The sequence below is a fragment of the Etheostoma cragini genome, chromosome 4 (genome assembly GCF_013103735.1).
Source record: "Etheostoma cragini isolate CJK2018 chromosome 4, CSU_Ecrag_1.0, whole genome shotgun sequence".
Classification (NCBI taxonomy): Eukaryota; Metazoa; Chordata; class Actinopteri; order Perciformes; family Percidae; genus Etheostoma; species Etheostoma cragini.
Window position 1 is genome coordinate 8,057,677 of NC_048410.1, and position 20,326 is coordinate 8,078,002.

Here is a 20,326-nt window from a genome sequence, read left to right on the forward strand (position 1 = left end):
TATATTAATACATCTTGACCACATGGTCTGTGTGTGTCCCCGTCTTTGTGTCCAGACAGGATGCCCAGGTGTGATTTTTGGCACAAACCTCTCAGCAAACTGCTCTGTAATTATTTGTTATGCAGGATATAGAAAAGTATTTGGCTAAAAAGCACAACTGATTATAAATTGAAACCACCAGAAAACATGCTTTAAACCAGATGGCAGCCATTAGCAAATAGCTGGTTTTCTTTCCCCCTGCAACAACTGCAATCCTACTCAAAATGCTATGTGTTTATACAATGCTGGGAAAGGACCATAATGAGTTTGCCCCAGGCCTAGTTAAGTTACTCCCTCCAGTTCTATTTTCTCACTCAACAAGCAATTTCTAATATGCTGCTATTTTTACATAAAACAGCATTTTAAATAAAGACATTATGATTCTTCATGTTAGCTCTTTAATAAAGACATGTTGCTTTGTATTTAATTGTGCATTTTTTAGTTCCATAATCTTATTTTTATATAAATCCATATGTATCTTTTTTGCAGGCATAGACCAAGGCCAGATGACGTATGATGGGCAGCACTGGCACGCCACAGAGGGCTGCTTTTGCTGCGCCTGCTGTAAACGCTCTCTGCTGGGTCGGCCTTTCCTGCCCAAGCAGGGCCAAATCTTCTGTTCACGCTCCTGCAGCTTGGGGGAGGAGCCCAATGGCTCTGACTCCTCTGATTCAGCCTTCCAAAGCGCTCGCTCGACCAGAGAGTCCAGACGCAGCTCCAAGGCAAGCAAGAGTGGAGGAGGAGGAGGAGGGGGTGGAGTTCAGACTGAAAGATTTTCAGGGGAGGTGGACCCACTTTCTTTACAAATGGATCTTCTGAGTCTATCCAGCCAAACACACAGTTTGACACGCGAGCCACCTGCCTGGCAGAGCCAAGAGCAAACAGGTGATGGCTATAATTATGAATCCCAGTCTGATCCAACTGCCAACCCCACCCCTCTCCAGCTTCTTAGCCAGTGCAATGTAAGGACGGCTTATAACCCCACCTGCTCTGGACAGAATAATCAACAGCAAGATCACAGGATCAAGGAGAATAGCGGTTTAAAGAGACCACCCATCTCAGCCATGAAGGGCCACTCTCTGAATGAGATGTGGTTCCAACAGCCAGCTCCAGAGGAGTACTATCCACCCAAACTGCGGACCCAAAAGAGCTTCACAGAAGTGTCCCATTGTTCCCAGCACCACAATGGCTTCTCCTCTGACAAGCGCTCCATCAGTTTACACGGCTTTCAGAGGGACAGGGACAGAGAGGTGGGGCCTCCAGCAGCAACCCAGGTGGCAAGAAGCAGGAACCCCATCAATGCACTTAACTTCACAGAGCAACTGACCCCTCTGGAGCAGACCCCAAGAGGATCCATGGAGTCCTTGGCCCTCTCAAATGCAACAGGTGGGTGTGGTAGTGTTACTGGTTCGGCACCATGTTTACACGACCAAGGGAAGTTTTGTGTTTTTGTTATACAATAGTGCTTGTATTGTTAGAAGTATACATCACAACTTGTGTTTACTCTGCTTTACTTTACGTCATGTGAAATTCAGCTTGACCAAAGTACAACTTCAATTTAATGGGATGAAATGGAATACACAACAAAGATGACACAAAATGTAACTCCTTCTTTCCCTACAGGCAACTCAGCAGATGGAGGAGGAAAGCGCCAGGAGCACCTTTCTCGTTTCTCGATGCCGGACCTGAGCAAAGACTCTGGAATGAATGTGTCAGAGAAAAGTAACATGGGCACCCTCAACTCCTCTGTGCAGTATCGTAGCTCTGAGTCAATTCACAACCTCAGCGGCAGTCAACCCTACATGGAAATGGATCCTCACAGGTCCTCCCAATACCAGGTGCAATACTGTAACCCCCCTGGCATGGGTGTGGGTATGGGTACGACTCATTTACCGCCTGGCTTCACCTTCCAAGAAGAGGATAGGGTAAGTTTGGTAAGCAGCGCCAACGCTGCCCGCCTGCCACCCATTAGTGAGCGCAGGGTGGGTGGAGTCGGAGGTGGAAGGGGAGCAAGTATCCGGATAGATTCTCCGGAGGATACTCCTCAGAGGCGTCGGCACCACCACCGCTCCCGTAGATCCCGCCGGTCTCGTTCAGAAAACGCTCTCAACTTGGTGGCAGACCGAAGAGTCAGACCTCAAGAAAGATCCCAGCTGCGTGTCTGTGAGGATTACGACCGTTTACCGCAGCGAAGGAGCACCAGGGACCAGTTTGGACTAGGAGGAGGAGGGGGAAGATACCAGCCCCAACCCTTCAGGCCATGTCCCAGAACCACTTCAGACCTTACTCTTCAGAACCCTGGGGCCAGCCGGCGCACTTGCTTGAACCAATACTCTTGGGATGATTACGATGACGATGGCTGGTGCTCTACCTGCTCTTCATCCTCCGAATCCGAGGATGAAGGTTATTTTTTGGGTGAGCCAATCCCCAGACCCATCCAGCTGCGCTACCTCAGCAACCAGGAGCTCGTCCATAAGTACAACACGGGGATCGGAGGACCCAACCGCAGTGGGCAGTTACACACACGCAAACGCAGAAAAAGCAAGAACTGCATTATCTCTTAACATCCTGTCATCTGGTAAAGGAAAGTACTCTTTTTCCAGCTTGTGTACACTAACATCTTCCATCTGGAACGTAAAAATAAATAAAACACACAGTCCATTTATTCTGTGTTGTTGAACATCATGTAATTGAAAGTCAGTGATGAATTACAGTCAGTAAACAGTGAAAAGCAGCAGTGTTTGCATGTTTGTTCATGTTAATGTTTCAGAATATCTCCTGAGTATTAAGGCTAACGGTTAAATGTGCGGTTCTATCAAGTCATAACATTTATCAAAAGCTAATGTGCAATTTTTTTTTTTAAATCATAACTTAATCGGTTTGGTACAGTTTAGCTTTTTCATGCAATGTGATTTAGATAAAGGATATACTGTACTATTGTATTTTAGTTCATAGTATGTACATAGGTAAATGAATTAATAATTTCACATAAGTTAAGGAAGTCCATGTAAATATGGTTGTAAATGAGGCCTCACATATTTTTATATTTTGTATGGATAGAATCATTTATGTATTAAATATCTATAATGTAGAGATAGAAAATGACAAACACAACGTATGCATGTTTTATTTGGCTGACTTGCTCCTGAATTTGAAATAAAGGAGAACTTCACTGAGTGTTTTGATTGGCAGCTGGTGTTTCTCTCCAAAGAATGGCAACACTTGTGGCTGGTGTTCACAAGAATGCGTAACAGTCACCTTCTCCATCTGTTAATGCATAAATGAATGACAATGTGGTGGGGTCGATGATTAGGAGAGTCACCCTCCACTAGGTTGTTATACTTTCACGGTAATGGGTGCCATCACATTTGAATACACAGAGCTCCATTGTCCTAGAAACAGATGTCCCTGAAGTTCTGGTTTATTGCATCAGCCTAAACAAGTTCAAAACTGCTGACAAAGGTCTAGGGAATTAGTTATTAAAACCTGGTGATTCTTTAAGTATGCAAGGCATGCTAGCAGAATAACTCGAGGGATGGCAGTGCCGGTCTGTGGGTCCACCACTTTGGTCCAAACTGAAAAAAACTATTGGGTGGACATTCATGATTCCCACAGGAGGAATTGTAATACCGTTGTTGATCCTTCTCTTTTTAATGTACCACATTTTTTATTTGTACAGTACTTTTGGCTTATGATCAACTCTCTTCAAAACTAATTATATTCTCATGTGCCATAGATTTACTTTTTCAGTGTTATCTAGCAAATGCTAACATGCTAAAATGCTAAAATGAATTGTCATAACATTATAACGTTATAAACGTTATAACTGCTAATCATCCGCAGGTTAGCAATGCAATTGTGAAGCATGCCATTACCTTGGACGGCGGCTGGATTCTTGCGATATTACAAGATCATGCAAGAATCGCAGGACCCCATATAAGGGTTAAGCATGCCATGCTGGCATCAACAGTTTGCTTAAGTCATCGCTTTTCCCAATTACAGCCTCAGTTGTAACTAGCGGGGCTGTAGCCTCACAGTCTTGTCTACTTGTAAGAAACAAGTCAAATCCTAAAGAAGCCAACCTCTCCTGTTTAAATATTGACATATACAGTACAGCAGGTTGTATCTGTAAGAGTTACGCAATGTAGTACCGTTAATTGGATTGCTTCTGACGTCCATGTGGTCCAGGGATTACTGCCGCTAGCCCCCATAATCCACACACGTTTGAAAAATGGTGTGCGAATGCCAACCTTATGATTAGAGGTGTTCAAGCTCTAATGCTGTTGACATGATTGGCACGTTAATGCATTTACTTCACCTAACCTCAACTTCCTGGGCCTGTGCTCCAGTTTTCATGTTTACTCTGGGACAATCAGATAACTCCCAGACGAGGGAGGAAAAGAGTCCTCAACCTAACCATCTGCACAAACATGTGAGATACATTATGTCTGGTGATGGCCTGGTCTGTCAATGTGGAGTTTCCCCCGCTTTTAGCAAGTCTTCAAACTACAGCTGCAGACTGTTGTGTCTTGGATAAGTATTACTGCTATCAGTGTGCAATGAGACAAACAATACAACACATGCAAACTTCTGTCTTTAGTGATATAGATATTATTGTCCTTGATACATGAGCTTTCCTTACATCGTCATTGTCTTAACCTATAGTAGTCTGTTTCTTAATTAAGCTACTCCCTTGCCAGGCCTTTACCCAAGCGTGGGGTGTCTCCATGTGTTTAATTAAAAGCAAATGAAGGTCATACAGTGAGGGGTGCCACAGATTGCAGCCATATGCTTCCCGGGCCGTGCCATATTCAAGGTGGCGGATGGTGGGGAGATAATCCTTGAGTTGCTTGGATGCTTCCAGTAGTGATAGTAATAATGTCGACCAAGCTGTGACTAGCCAGTAAATTAGATCCATGAGTGGTTAGGTGTCTTCAGGATTAATTCAATGCACAAAGAATTTCCAGTCTGGTGATATTGTGCGAAGAGAAAGTTTTATTGTTTTCTGATCGTGTTGCCGTCAATGATACAACGCTGATTTTCTGTCCAATCCCAAAGTAATAAGATACATGGTTCTCTCGTCCATTTAATAAGTATCACACCTAGTGGGTTATGGCTCACTTAAATTGTTCAACGCTATCGATATTATCTGTTCGAAGTCCTTTACCAGAACATTTTCCGAGGCCTGTTTTATATTAATCATCAAGTACAATGGTCATATTTAGAAAAAGGCACAGCAATCAGGATATTTAACATCTTGGACTATATATTTTGGAATGAGTTCAAATCTCAGCCATTCCTGCTATTGCTTTCTCACTCTCCATTCTTCTTTTAACAACATGCCCTTCAAAACCTATTTACAGTAGACAATTGCTTAATAAAAGGTTAATATAAACTTTAGTATTAAGCATAAGGGGGTCTGTCTTAATCTCTAAATCTGTGCATTCAAATCAGGTGTTTATTACACATAAAGTAACTACTGGATTACTGGTTTACCACTGGAGTTTAACAGCAGGAGCGCTTCTTAATCAGAGAATGAATGCAGTGTTTTGAAGAGAATAAATTTTTGCATGGAAACACGGTTCAGTTTATTTACTGCAGGTTCATTTTAATTTCGTTTTTGATCATTTTTATTTTCAGTTGGAAAAGGAACTGTCTGTTTAGACTGAAACAATAATTCAGGATCCTTCCTGTCAAGTAAAACTAAGGTGATTCTCATTAGTGGTGTGCTGCATTCTCGATTTATGTTTTCTCCTCACAATAATTGTCCATTAATTCACATTGACTGCACTCTGGTCTATTAATAAAAGGATGGCTGGCTGTTCTCCAGACAATGTCATATGTCAGGTGACGAAGTGAAAATAGGCCGAGGTCCTCCTTAAGATTCAGACAAATGGGACATTTTCAAAGTAATGAGACACAATTTCACTGAACACATGGGGAAAGAAATTAATAATATCCTTGCTATTTTGAAGTTGTGTGGCCTGTATCATATATATTGTGTATTAAGGTCTAATAGTAAAAAAATAATCACTATTATTAGTAGGACAAAAAAAACCTGATTAATTCATAAACATACTTGTGTGCCCTACCCGTGAATTCACTTCAGTTTGAACAGAACAGTTCAATTAACAGCCACACATTAGGTGCCTGTATGTGTGTAGTTAAAGGCACAGATGCACAGCTGTCATGAATTGAAGCCATTTGAGTTGTTTTTTGGATACTCTAAAAGCCATAATTACCGGTCGTTAAGAGCAGAACGGCTGCAAATTACAGCTGTGCTCTGAGCAAACTAAAATAGCCTGATTCAATTATTTGCAAATGAAGAATGCCAATGGTGTGTTATTGCAGACACACACACACACACACACACACACACGGCTGGTAAAAAGAACACGCGTGACAAGACTGACTAAGGCTTTACCAGCAGTCTCCCCTCTTCAGCCTCATCATGTGTGTTCAATTACTGTGGCAAGAATGCACCAGAACAATGTCAACAGAAACACAACTACAGACATCACAAGCATACTAAAATATGACCTTTAAATACATGAGCCAGACCGGGACAAAAATCCCTTTTTCAAGGTTACTTGAATTTTCAAATTCATTATCAGTGTTTAGGAGGCATTTTCTCTTCCCTAGGGTGTGAAATCCCCATATAGCAACTATATATCAGGAGACGTCCGGGAGGCTCACTCCTCCACTCCCTACTGCAAAATGTAATGTCATTTATAAACAAACAAGTGTACTTGTTGCATCACACTCTCAGGCAATGCAAATAATCCCAAACCCCTAAATGTAATCCTATCCAAAGAATTTCCTTCTTTGTTCATTAAACCAAACGCCAATTGTCTGCGAAAAAAAATGTGTTAATAATAATCGTTAAGTAGTATAAAGCACAGTATTACACTTGTAGACCCGGACTAAACCCGCTTATCTTGAAATGTGTTCTAACCTGCTTAAGCATGACTTTAGTCCTTTAACTGTGATTGGTCAACACTTGTATACCACTTAGCTTCAATTCTCAAACTAATCCCTGATAAAAAAATAGACTTGACTTCAACGTTTTAAATTCTGTGTACATACAGGAATCACAAAACACACTCAGTACCATTAATTAGAGCTCATGAGAAGTCTCGATGGGGGCCATCATTGAGCCTGATTGTTATCTTTCAGCCACACTGAGAGAAAATAGCAATTGATTTCCAGTGTTTGCTCAGTCTGACAAGTGGCGTGGTGAAAGGCTGCCAGGTTTAGGGTAATCCGCAGCACCAACGGCCCAAGTGCCCCCTCGCTATAATGAAGAAGGGCATGCTGGGTACACACATATCAAATTTGCAATTGTAGCTGTAATAGATTTCAAGTGTCTGTTAGCATCTCCAGCAGGTGTAATGGTTATTTAGTGGAAGTTTATTCAATATTTTAGGATGATCACATCCTCAGTGGCTTTAGAAAAGGTGCTTAGACCTTAAGACTTTTATTATGCTAATTTTATGCATTTTGCACCTCTAATTGTCTCAGCAATAGTCATTAAAGACATTTGCCATCTGCACTATATAGTAGGGTCACCTTTAAACAGATTGTGGTTGGGTATTTGGTCTATATCTTCGAAGTTCCACTTCCGGGATTGCTCTGATGCTGCAGGAAATTCTGCCGGATGCATACATTTATACCAGTGTCCATTTCCTTCTGCTTACTTTGTGTTGGACTTTTAAACTCCGGTGGATTTAGGAGGACTATAGTAACTGCTCATCAAATCTCTGCAGGGTAAATTGAAATAGCTAGCTAGACTATCTGTCCAATCTGAGTTTTCTCTCACACGACAAAAACAACTTTTGAATGTATATTTGCAACCAAAACAAGTTCCTTCTCAAGCCTATTGTGCAGCAGCTCCATGCAAATGTCAATAAACCACAGCATGTTTTGTTGCTCCTATCCCAAAACGCTGTGTGGACAAGCCAGACGTCCTCCGCAGCGTGTGTTGGATGGTCTGGCAATGCAAGAATAGTCACAATTCAACTAATTGAAGAACAAGATAAAGAGACCACCCATGATGTTTATTTTTAACTAACCAGAAGAGAAAAGAGACTACCAAAGTAAACCAACTTGAACAATGGGGTAGTGAACAAAAACCAAATGTAACCAAACCCAAACAAATGGTGAAGGCCAATGTAGAGAGAAAAGCCCTCTTCAGACATGGATTTTGAAACACTATGCTTTATCTACAGTAATGGAAAATTAAAAATGAATTAAATAGTAAACTTTTTAAATATAACTTCAAGAAAGTTGTCATTGGCAAGGACACAAACTGATATTGCCTTTAACTGACTTGCATTTATGTGACCCGCTAATTCCCCTGACATGTACAACTCATCCTCTTCACCAAAGTAGATAATCTTCAGACACAATGGACATTTTAATCAGGTGGATTTTTTGGGCATCCTGTGCAGGAACTGGCATTGTTTCCTTTAATAATCATCTTCACATGGCTTACACAGAGCACCATGTGTAGGCCTATTCACAAGAGAAATCAGCACAGTTATTGCATGTCCAGAAATCATCCAATTAGACCAATGTACTAAGTTGAGACTTATGAAATAGTGACTCATTTAATCTGTAATACACCCAAATGTGTTGACTCTTCTCTGATTTGCAGCGCTGCTAGTGAGCTCAGTGTTGCCAGGTGGAGAGACGGAAGAATAATGGCCCTTATTTCACCTTTTCTTTGCTATGAATGCATTCACCGCTGGAGGAGGATATGTTTTTCTTTCGGAGTCTCAGTAACAGATATAACAGAGCCAAAGATACTATCAAGCTAAGAGGTCTAAGATTGGTGCTTTAAAATGTGACCCAGAGCAGAGTCTTCTGACACTAGCGTCTTTTGTGTTTCCTCATTAGTTAAAACATTTAAAATAATACAGTAATATATAATAATATAGAGGTCTTGAGTGTTTTTTGCAAACATGTACTAAAAGTCACTGCTCTTGAACTCTTCTAAATCATGTGTGCAAAAGTACCATTCCCCTATGTAATGGCTAAAAGAGGAAACGTCAGACTTGAATCAGATTGCTTTATTAATAATAGTAAAAATAAATACACAAAGGAGGATATAAAATTTAAAATGACCAGATGGATTTGGTCACAATGTACGGAAGCCGAGAACGGCCATGGATTTTTTTTTTTATACACTGTTATCTCGTGATAACAACTCAGTAATTTGTTATCTTGATATAACAAAGTTTGTTTTCTCGATATAATAGATTAATTATTTTTTATCTCAACATAAAAAAGATCATTTTAATGAGATAACAAATTAATTAATAATGTGTTTGTCTTGAATTCAAACTAATGCGCTGCCACGAACAGCTTCCATACAGAGAGCTATTAAATGAATTAACATTTGATTACGTTTGGCATCACATTGCTAAGGTAACGCTAGGCTACATTTACGTTACCTTAGCTGAAGCAGCCGGATATGTGAGAGTTTGTCAGCCTCCCATCTGTGCACAAATGGACCACAAAACGTACCGGTGGGCTAATGCTACAGCCAGTGGCGCTACGGAAGCCGTTTGTGGCAGCGAATCAGTTTGAAATCAAGACAAACACATTTTTAATTCATTTGTTATCTCGAGAAAACAAACCCAAATTAATAAGTCGTTACAATCTTCTTATCACAAGATAACAGTGCTAAAAAAAAAATACATGGCCGTTCTCGGCTTCCTTAACAATGTGATGGAGAGACAACACAGTTTTTTTTTGTGATCCAATATTTTTATCAATAAATCACCAAACAATACACTGAGACACAAGAATGCTTCCCAGGACCAAAAAACACAGAGAGGAAAAGTGAGGTGGGGGAAGACCTAATCAAAACATGAAAGACAACTAATTTAATTTTCATTAACTGAAGTGGGCTACAAAATGTAAGTCAACCATGCCTAATGTTAAAATAAAAACGGAAGGACTAAGTTGGAATTATTGAATGATTTACTTTGACTTCTGTCAGCTTCCTTCACCACCAGCTATAAATAACATAAAAGCAACCACAACATTTGTGAGTTTTAATGAATTTGCCCTGGTTGCCATGGGTTACAATTATTGTTTTGTGTCAGTGTGGATGTGCGTGTGAAGGCTTCATCTCAGCGGAAGATTAACATCGCCATCTGTTGATGTAAAAGAGCAATAACAGGTGTAAACTAACACCACCCAGACCCTGTGACACACGGTAACACTATACTTCGCTGAATTGTTATTCAGTGTGTTTCTCAAAAATGATAATTACACATTCATGTGATTCTCTTGGACATGCTTTAAATTAGACCCACATCCATTTTCTTTTCTTTTTTTTAATTCTCTGCATTCCATTTTGGCATTGTTTTTGCTTTTTGCAACCAATAAAAGCACAAATTGGATACAGGGACTAGCCAGGTCTGAAAGAGTAAACCGCTCACAAGGATTTCTCCAATTAATCCTCCAGTTAGTCCTCCTCCAGTGTTAATAAGGCACAGCAGGACATCAGTACCGGACGATCAGCCAAGCCAAGACACTGTCAATCACAGCTCTCATCCTCAAACTGCTGAACTGAGTCTTTGGCAGCTACTGAAGCCCCTGGTGTGTGTGTGTGTGTGTGTGTGTGTGTGTGTGTGTGTGTGTGTGTGTGTGTGTGTGTGTGTGTGTGTGTGTGTGTGTGTGTGTGTGTCACAATATCCTGGGAGCTATCAAATAGCCAACTGGGTAAGAGAAGGATAGAAATTCAGCTTGTAGTCTTTTGTAGAAAATGGTTACACAATGTGTTGCAGTCACATAATGTATATTTAAAGGTCCCATGGCATGACAATTTCACTTGAGGTTGAGATGTAACCACAATGAGGTTTATAACAGTAATATGCCTGTCTATGGTCCCCCAGATGGATTTCAAACAAGAGAAGTGGCAGTTGGTCAAGGCCACCCCCCCCCTCTTCAATAGATACAGACATACAAATGGCACATACTAAGGAAAGCTCATTGTGGGTCTGGCTCTAGTTTCTGTAATTCTGCACCAACGCTGAATGTTGGGAAAGAGACTTTGGATACGGTATTGGGGGAAAACTAAGGTTTATCTATCTAACGATAGATCTAAAAGCATCCAAAGAGCACCATGTAATGGGACTTTTAAGCAAGCAAAACGGAACACAACACCTGAAGTCCTTAAAATCGGAAAAAAAGCAACAACATGTAAAATTCTTCAGTCCATCTATGTCAGATTAGTCAATTTAAAAGTTAGGTAGTTCTAAACAGACACGGTCTACTTTAAAGTGAGGCATAAACTCTTGCAAGGATAAATATTACATTCTTCCTCTTACAAATGAAAAATGTAATGTATGATCAATAAAATGTACAGTTGCCTAATTCAACGCAATGGTATGGCCACTAGATTATGCTTAGTTTATCTTGATTACTGTGTACCTCCAATTGTGCTGCTGTTACACTACAAATGCACAGTAAACAGTAGGCCTAGCAGTTTAGCATTATCCTATCACTACCTGTAAAAAAAACTCACCTATAGCCGCAGTAGCCCCTCTTGACCAAAAGTTGCAGAGTATCACTTCAAGAATATGGTATAAGAGTTAAAAAAACTAGTTCAGTAGGATTGTGATGGTGTTTCGACATCGAGGCTGCCAACGTGATTTCTAAGTGCTCCATCAGAAAATTATAGTGTTTTACAATGTTGTGGGACTTTGTGGGAGAGTTTCCATTAATTGCATTCCCTGCAGTGGTCAAAGAACAGACAGTAGAGCCCAAAAGGACCAATGGGAACAGTGAATGATTTATTGCTGGAGAGCAGGAAGGAAGGAAAGTGCCGACTTCTTAGTGAAAAACATATTGCAGCGACAGGTGCAGTTTTATCAGGTGTGGGTACCCTGCGCGACAGCACAGTTGGAGTGATCTAGAGCTGGTTTCTCTCTTTTTGCAAGTTTATGTAGAATTACAGAAAAATAAATAAGATTGAGTAAAAACACTGGGGTGCAGAAATGTAGAAATAATTAAAACAATTGACTTTTTCCTCAGTACTGTTATAGTGAGTATGTCTAAACTGTCAAAATGGACAATGATGGAATAAAACATCATGGTTCATTATTGCTTACATATTTGTCTCTGTAATTTAGCTCCGGTGTTCTTCCATTGTACTGTTTTACTCCTGTATATAGACAGTGTTTATTGATGGATGTTTTAGCAATTGCTACTTCACAAAGCATATATTGTCATTAAGGTTACACAGAGTCATTCATTACTCCTCTGTATGTTCGAATTAACAGGCTGCTGTATCTGGACAGCCTCATAACTTGGTCTCCACTCTCTTTTTCTTTAAGAAGGATTTCCCACAGACAGTGATGGCTTTAAACTCTTCTGAGATCTCCAGCAGGGTTTTCCCTTTAGTCTCAGGCAAGAGGAAGAAGGTGTAAAGACTAGCCAACAGGCATACACAGGCGAACAGCACAAAGCAGTATGAGCTATCCTGGAAGAGAGAAGAAACACAGTGTGAAGCATCCAAATGAGCTTCATGTTTTAATGTGCTGAGATGTTTTTTGTCTGTCGGTACAATACGACACATATAAAGTTTTCAATTCTACTACACACTACAACAAAATGTCGAAATATATCACACCACATAACCCAATGAATAAATTTGGTTTACCTTTAAGATTTAAGATTTGCAGTTGCTTTATAGTGTAAGCTATTCTGTGTTGCTCATTTTCGTGTTTGTTTTACTTACAATAAGGAATGGAAAGACTAGGCCCACAACAGCGTTAAACAGCCAGCGCTGGGTTCCAATGAGGACAAACGCTGCCAGTCGATTGGACTGGATGAAGATCTCATTGTAGACAGAATGTGTGGCTCCCCCTGGGTGAACCAGAGAGACAATACAGGGGATACCGTTAATTATCTGTGCATGCAAACATCTTTTTTATGTGAGCCAAATTGCTGTAAAACACAAACCTGGTCCTCCGCTATAGAAGATGGAGGCGAGGATGATCAAAGTAGCGGAAATGTATGGAACCCAGTGGCTGGAATCCTGCAGGCAATTTAGTATATGTGAATTTTAATACATTTTGTTACAGAAAAGGAGCAATTTAGAGCGATATGTAAGTGTTCACTTTGTACACAGAAGCAATCAAAGCTAATGCATGTAGTAAAAAAATCCATACAGTGTTTTTGTATGGAAAAGGGTCCATTTCAACTTAGTTTGCACTATATTTTCAATTTAACTTAAATGGAATTTAGAAATGAAAACATTTTCCACTTACCCTTTGTGGGGTTAAGGCATGTGAACAGTTTTACCTGCAGAACTTCTGAGGCATTTGTGAGATTTAAAAAAAAGAAAATAAAGGTAAACTGGAATTTATTTTATAGTAATTGTAAGGACCATTTGTTTGGTAGAAAGGAGTTCCAGTGAAAACACAGTAAAGGCTGTGGTGTATTATTTAGAACCGGGACATTGTTGCTAAGAGATCTTTTGCTTTAAATTTATTAAATGTAATTTACATTTTTTAAATGTGAACAACACACACACACACACACATTTACATTTACATCCATTTTATTAGTAAATAAATCTCAGAGTCAGGCAACTCAAAACCTGCAAATCTGCATGTCTTGACACTACTTAGGGTAAGAAAATGTTGTAATTTGGGTACAGTGACCCTTTAAAGGACGTTGCTCATCTTCTAACTAATACTGTTTTAGTATTCAAAGGTAACAGCTGTACCTTCAGGTTGAGCATGACAGTGACCAACACCCAGCAAGCAGACATGAAACCAAACCCCCCCCAGATCAACGGCCTCCTCCCTGTGTGCTCAATCAGCAGCCCCTAAGAGAGGGAAAGGTACAAAATAATAATTGCAATAATTGTTAGTTATTCCAGCAGAACCCCCAAATCATTGAGGATCCTTAGAGCATTTGCTCTGCTGTACCATGCTTTTATTCAAGAAAACATACTTTTGTCGTACTGCCCATTGCTGCAGCTCCTCTTTTCACCCTGTGTGTTGAGCTCTCAGTTTAATAAGCGAGGCTGTCTATCTTCTATTCAATCTTTTTTCTTTTTTTTTAAAGATTATTTTTTCTGGATTTTTTCCCTTTATTAGACAGAGACAGTGGATAGACATGTGAAAAGGGGAGAGAGAGAGAGAGTTAGAGAGAGAGAGAGAGAGAGAGAGAGAGATGGGGGATGACACGCAGCAAAGGGCCACAGGCTGGATTCAAACCCGGGCCGCTGCAGTACTCGGCCATCATGGGGCACACGCACTTACTCTGTGAGCTATGGGATGCCCCGTTCAATTCAATCTTTGTTGGGAGTTACACATGCGCAGTAGCTAGGTAAGGACTACTAGCCAGTCAGAAAAAGAGTAGGGCGGGCCCTGTACAGCAAGATAATGTGATTCAAAACCAAACCCGCTTCAGCCGGTACAAGTACATGAGTCTGATCCTGAAAACACAGGCCCAACAACTCAACAAGCTTCGAAACCTAGAATGGAGCAAGATATTTCAAAGTGGTAAGATATTTAAATGTTAACAAATTAGTCCTTAACACGTAACATATTAATTCTGCACTGTTTCCTGGACATGGCAATACAACTATCTGAACTCTTTGGACCTCCACTCTAACTAGTTTGGTTTGAGGGCATGCCAAACTAGCAGGTAGGCCAGCATCATAAAGTTTCTTACAAAGTGACGAAAATAACGTCCATTTATTTCGGAAGTAAAGGCTGGACTACAATAAACTGTTTTGAGCAGTTCATGAACAGTGTTTTATGTAAGAGATGGTAACTCATTATGAAGTGGACTTTGGGCTTTTTCACTTTGTTAAAAAGGAAAGGGACAAAGCCAAAAAGCATAATATGAGCATTAACTTCAAGGTGATTTCTTTTTGACTAATTGCTAATTTTACTCCATTTCATTGTGAAAGGCTGAGGTAAAAAGTTTCAATTTGACTTTGCCCTATACATTACTTTTTTTTTTAATGGCATTAGTTTTATGTAAAGGCAGCGTGAAGCGTCCCATAAAGGCATGTCTAGTGTTGTCATAGTGCCTGCTGTATATGTATGTTAGATGTGAGTATAGGTTTCCTACAGACACATGTTTTTCTTATACACTGCTAATATTACAAATGTTACAATAAATAAATTCAGTATGTAAATTCAAATACTACTACATGCCCATTTGCAATTTCTTAACGGCCTTTAAATATGCTGAGTCAAATGTTTGTCTGTTTACACTTTGCTCTCAAAGCCTAGACCAATGATTTGTAGACATCCTGTGTGTCAATCATTTAAATGCAGTTCAGTCAGCCATGTCACATGGAATGGATCATTTTGTGAATGACAAATATTTACGACAATTATGTTGATGTTAGCCATGTAGGCTCTGACCTCGTCTCTCTCCATGACAAAATAATACTAGAAATAATAAGACTTTTATTTACACAGCACTTGTCTGGTAAAGTGCTTTCCAGATTGTAAAATTTAAAAAACAAAAATCAAAGAATCAAGCTATGCTGCATTTGCCAAATGGTCAAGAATTTTTACCATACCTTAGTGTGTTTCTGGTGGGAAGAGTAAAACATACAGGAACCCTGTAGTAGTGGCAGCGGCCGTTCAAACCGGTGTCAGCGGTTGCTGAACTTAAGCATACAGTTTCCAAACAGTTTCACACAGATTCTCAATGAAAGCTCAGGAAGTAAAGTAAAAAAGGGTGAAAAAGCAACATTTCTGTGCGAAATCAAGAATGTGAAAACAGAAATTGAAAGAAAGAGCTCAGGTGACTGAGGGAGATACTCACACAGGTGATGTAGGTGATGATTTCAGATATTCCAAGACCAAGAGTTACATAACGAATCTTGTCTCTCGGTACACCTGCCTCCAAGAAGATGTCAAAAGAGAAGGTAGTAATCTGGGGAGGAGAAAACAGTTTACTAGATTTGTATGGGGTTATAATCTTCATTGTTTGACCCTTAAATTAGCATGAAATAAGGTATTTAAGTTCTATCCTCACTGCAGTTATGCCCGACAGCTGGTTGCAGCAGTAGATGATGGACATGGTGAGAAGCTGCCATCGGACAGTCCTGTCCCTCAGCAGCTGCACAGGGCTTTTTGGTGGGGCTGCCTCAACGGCCGCCTGCTCAGCCGACATCTCTTCCATCTCCTCTTTGTAGTCACCTTGGCCCCAAAGACTCTGGAGAGCTGGGAGAAGAAAGACCAGAGACACAGACTCACAACTGAGAAATGTGCTCCTCATGCTCACATTCAAGACATATACAATACATATATACTGCGTTTGTATAGGTGTTTGTGATGCAGAATGATATAAAACAGTCTGCCAAAGGCTCTATGATCTAAAAATGTGTTAGTAAACCACAACCTATATTGTCGTGTGAGCCACAAATTAACAGTTTTGAAAATATGATATCAGTTTCATTGTCCTTTGGATGTCTTTCAAAACCAACTAAGCTCTTAAGCAAGTAAATGTGCTTTTATGGACAGTTAGCTCATCTTCAGATGATTCTTGGGGAAGTTGTTTTTATTATGTGTTTAATACTCAAACTTTCAAAGTTTGTTATGGTCAGGTACTGCATGTATATGGGGAAATATACCAACCTTTTACACAAGCCTTTTCATCACCTTTCTCTATGAATAAGTATCTGGGAGCATCAGGGAGAAAAGGCAATGCTATGACCTGAACCACTGAAAAAAATGCAGGGACACAGAGTACGATGTTCCACAGCTCTTCACGACCAAGTATCTCACTGAAAGAACAAAAGGAAGTGTTCCAGCTTTGTTTAAAAAAAAAATTGTAGACAATTGCATCTTTATTTACATTTCCTAATATTGTGTTGTAGCCCTTTATGGTCAAAGTGTGAAAAAGCTTCTCTAACTTCTCTGTCCCTCTTTATCTAAATATCTTCTTTCTTATTGATATTTTTTAATATAAAATCCTCATAAGGTGTCACTAATATTTTGTACAATCAGTGTCCATTGAGGTCTCTTATCTTCTAAAACAATCACAACAACTGTTGCCCTACCACACGTGTTGACCATAAGTGCATACCTCAGTCCACAAATCTGTCCAAACAGTTTACCAAGTGACACAAAGATTGCTGAGGTCAGAGTCACAGTCCCTCTTATCTTTCTGGGAGAAATCTCTCCTAGGTACATTAGATGAACGCTGCCTCCCAAACCTGCAGGTCACAAGAGGAAGTTAACCAGGCAGGTACAAACATGATGTGTTGTGTAGAATGTCCTGGTGGCCTACCTGCCGAGTAGCCATACAGGATCCTTGCCACGATAATCATTTCATATGATTTGGCATTTTTACTTGTCAGCATGATCCCTGCTGCAACAATGGCAATGTAGCTGTTGCAGATCATCACCTTTTTTCTGATAAAGGTACACATCACTTAAAGTATTTTTAGGCTACAGAACTGACTGCTGCATTAGGTCTCTCTTACTCACCTTCCCAGGATGTCGGAGATCAATTTGACACTGAGAGCACCAAAGAGTCCTCCGACAGCATACATAGAAACAATAAGGGACCAGATCATCGTGATCGTCTGAGGTGGTGGAGTCGCTTTGTATCTGTCATACCAGCTGTTGTTGATGAAGCGCCGGATGTACTGCAGTAAAAGTTGAGAATGAAGAAGGACATTTCAGTCAGGAACACTTTGTCAATAAAGAGATTTTTATTAATCTGCAATTTGTATTTGGCAGTATGGCTCTGTTCTGGGGCCTCCTCGCAATTCCATGTGCATACATTGCCTTAAGTGGGGAGAGCAGCAGTGGCAGGGTCCCCTTAGGGTACAGAACAGAGCAGCATCAATGACAACAGACATGACATTGATTAAGTCAGACAACTTGAATTAAAATTGAATAGGAGGAGCTGTGGTGGAGGTGGGTTGCAAGCGCTAGCAGAGATGCAGCAAGGTAGGGTGGGAAAATCAGTTTAAATAGAGTGCTCTATTTGGGAAATCCAATCCTATGCTTTAGGAGGGAATCAGCTGAGCCATTGGCTGGCGTGCTGGCTTAGGAACTGTCAGCTATGAGCTCAGGTTATAGCCAAGCTTGACTCTGTGATCTGCCAAACCTTATGCCATGCTCCATTTTGGAGCTTGAACTAATTGAGAAAAGACAGAGAGAGTAAATTAAGCAACAAACAACAGGAAGAAAAGAAATGCTGCAAGGGATGAATCTCACCGGTGAGGGAGAACTCAATCCAGTACTGTGGTAGCCATTTTGAAAGGTTCCTCCAATTCCCAAAATAATGATGAGGAACAGAGCATTACCACGGGTCTACAAAGCACAAGGAATCAGTAGCGATTACACACAGAAAAGGTCTAACAGAAGTTACTTTAACCTCTTTCATTCACATAACTGCATGATCTTCTTTTATGTACCTTCAGATGGTAGACCCTTTGAGTGGAAGAAGTATTCTTGTACAGTATATACTTTACTTCAGAAAAATGCCAATACCCCACTGTGAAGATACTCAACTACAAGTACAAATCCTGTATTCAAGCTATTACGTATGATGTTTTTGTATTATTATTATTGCCATTGCCATTTTACCGCTTTGGATTTTTTAAAAGTTGTGCTATACAGTTGAGTAGTTTAATCTGCAGCAATGTATCATATTCTATAAGATCGTCATATGTTTGTTGCAGGGCTGTCCTGACAGAACCATGTATCTCATGAGCTCAGAAAAACAGCCCTGTTTTCAGCTTTGTGATGATGCATTTTTCAGCTGATTCCCAGGAATTTTTAAATACGATTATACCTACATGCAATTAATCCTTTGGTTAATCAAATACATTAAAAACTTATTTTTTGTTTCTTTTCACTGGACAGAAAGGGTATGAAAAATTGTTGTCTGAGAAATAACTGCTTACTAAAGCCGCCAGACAAATGTGGTGAAGTAATTTGCCTCTAAGATGTAGTGGAGTGGAAGTATAGACCATTTCTTTTTTCTTTGCAAATTAAAAACATAAGTTATTATAAGAAATTTCCTTTCCCCTCCAACAATATTTCACCCCAATTTCCAGACACTTGCTAAAACGTAAACTGTCACTTTTTATGGTGTAACTGTTCCAGGATTAAAATTGCCTTAAATTACAAGTTTAAAGAATAATTCAGAAAATTGCCAAAGTCTGCTAAAACTGTAAAACTTGACCTGCTTTCTTCCATTCACCCCAATTTAAGATCACGTTCATGAAAGAGTTAAGAAACTGTACTGTGAACATTTGTTTATACGAGGCCTTTATAAAATGATACACAAATACAGAAGAATTCAGTAAAAGCCTACCAGCTGTTGTAGCAAAGTTTCCATTCTGTCTTCACTGGCAGGGACCTTGAAGTACTTTCAGTACGTTCAGTATGTCCACACTTCATGGACTTTGTTAAGTATTTCAGGATGGTTATCATTAACTTTTCAAACTTTCTGACTAGAAATAAAGTAACTAGCAATCTACCATGCAACCTTGACAGTGATTTCCTCTGTGTGAGTCACTTATCTGCCCTGTGGAGTGGACAGATGTTACTGTGCGGGACAACTGTTCTGATCTGCCTTTGCCTTGGTCAAAGACTAGGCCTACTACTGTATTTTGCAGGGGTGCAAACCATGTAAACTCAGTCTGTCAAAGACTGAAATCCATCTTATAAGTGTTAATTCACAATAATATGATGTAATGGAAGGATTTCAGGATTGCATAATCAGAATTTGTGGGTTTGTATGATGTACAATGACAAAGGATCATATCAGTGCTTTGGCATATTCAGACCCTTCATGGCAAACTGTCCAACACTACTGCGGCCCATGTTTCACGTTTTTAAATGTGTTTTTCCTGTAACCATTTAATTCTGTCTATTATTCTACAGGCCTGTTCTTCCCATTAAGAGTCACATGGAGGGCTGACTCCAGAAAGAGCAAAGGGAAAATATCTATTCTTTAATAAGTAACAACAGGCCTGAGTAAATCTTTGGGAAGTTTATTGGCAGTGGCATTTCACAGTTACATCCTTCAGAACATGTATTCTATCTTTTCCTGTTAATATAATATGTAATTGGCTATACATACTGTACATACATACATACATACATACATACATACATACATTACATAACGCTACAATGCGTTACATTACTTAACGTTGTACTGTATACAATTACTGTACGGTATTAAACTACATAGACATAGTTAAACTATATGTATATACAATGCCGTATATGTTACATGAAGACACGGGTGTTGTTCTCACTCATGT

The 20,326-nt window shown here is 39.8% G+C and overlaps 2 protein-coding genes across 3 annotated transcripts in view; one reads left to right on the forward strand and one right to left on the reverse strand.

Moving 5' to 3' along the window:
- Nucleotides 1-3,216, forward strand: part of prickle2b (prickle homolog 2b) — an 81,333-nt gene extending 78,117 nt beyond the window's left edge. For both annotated transcript variants that reach the window (XM_034870046.1, XM_034870047.1), the window contains 2 exons: nucleotides 529-1,425; nucleotides 1,663-3,216. In XM_034870046.1, coding sequence (XP_034725937.1) covers nucleotides 529-1,425; nucleotides 1,663-2,603 — 1,838 coding nt within the window. In that variant the 3' untranslated portion in view covers nucleotides 2,604-3,216. The remainder of the gene's footprint in view (nucleotides 1-528; nucleotides 1,426-1,662) is intronic.
- An 8,922-nt stretch (nucleotides 3,217-12,138) lies between these two features.
- On the reverse strand, nucleotides 12,139-19,410 carry slc2a9l1 (solute carrier family 2 member 9, like 1). Its single transcript, XM_034870649.1, has 12 exons — nucleotides 19,369-19,410; nucleotides 18,264-18,359; nucleotides 17,526-17,686; nucleotides 17,326-17,450; nucleotides 17,122-17,251; nucleotides 16,671-16,819; nucleotides 16,069-16,256; nucleotides 15,856-15,966; nucleotides 13,787-13,888; nucleotides 13,018-13,093; nucleotides 12,794-12,921; nucleotides 12,139-12,535 (listed from the first exon to the last, which is right to left on the reverse strand). The coding sequence occupies exons 1-12, from the start codon at nucleotides 19,390-19,392 to the stop codon at nucleotides 12,356-12,358; spliced, it is 1,470 nt and encodes a 489-aa protein (XP_034726540.1). The 5' UTR covers nucleotides 19,393-19,410; the 3' UTR covers nucleotides 12,139-12,355.
- Nucleotides 19,411-20,326: the final 916 nt, after the last annotated feature.

Excerpts from the sequence above, each read along its gene's own strand:
- slc2a9l1 (XM_034870649.1), bottom strand. The coding sequence starts at position 19,392 with ATGGAAACTTTGCTACAACAGCTG. Across the intron at positions 17,687-18,263 it reads GATTGAGTTCTCCCTCACCG|TACATCCGGCGCTTCATCAA; the intron begins GTGAGATTCATC and ends CTTTTACTGCAG. Across the intron at positions 13,094-13,786 it reads CTGTCATGCTCAACCTGAAG|GATTCCAGCCACTGGGTTCC; the intron begins GTACAGCTGTTA and ends AATTGCCTGCAG.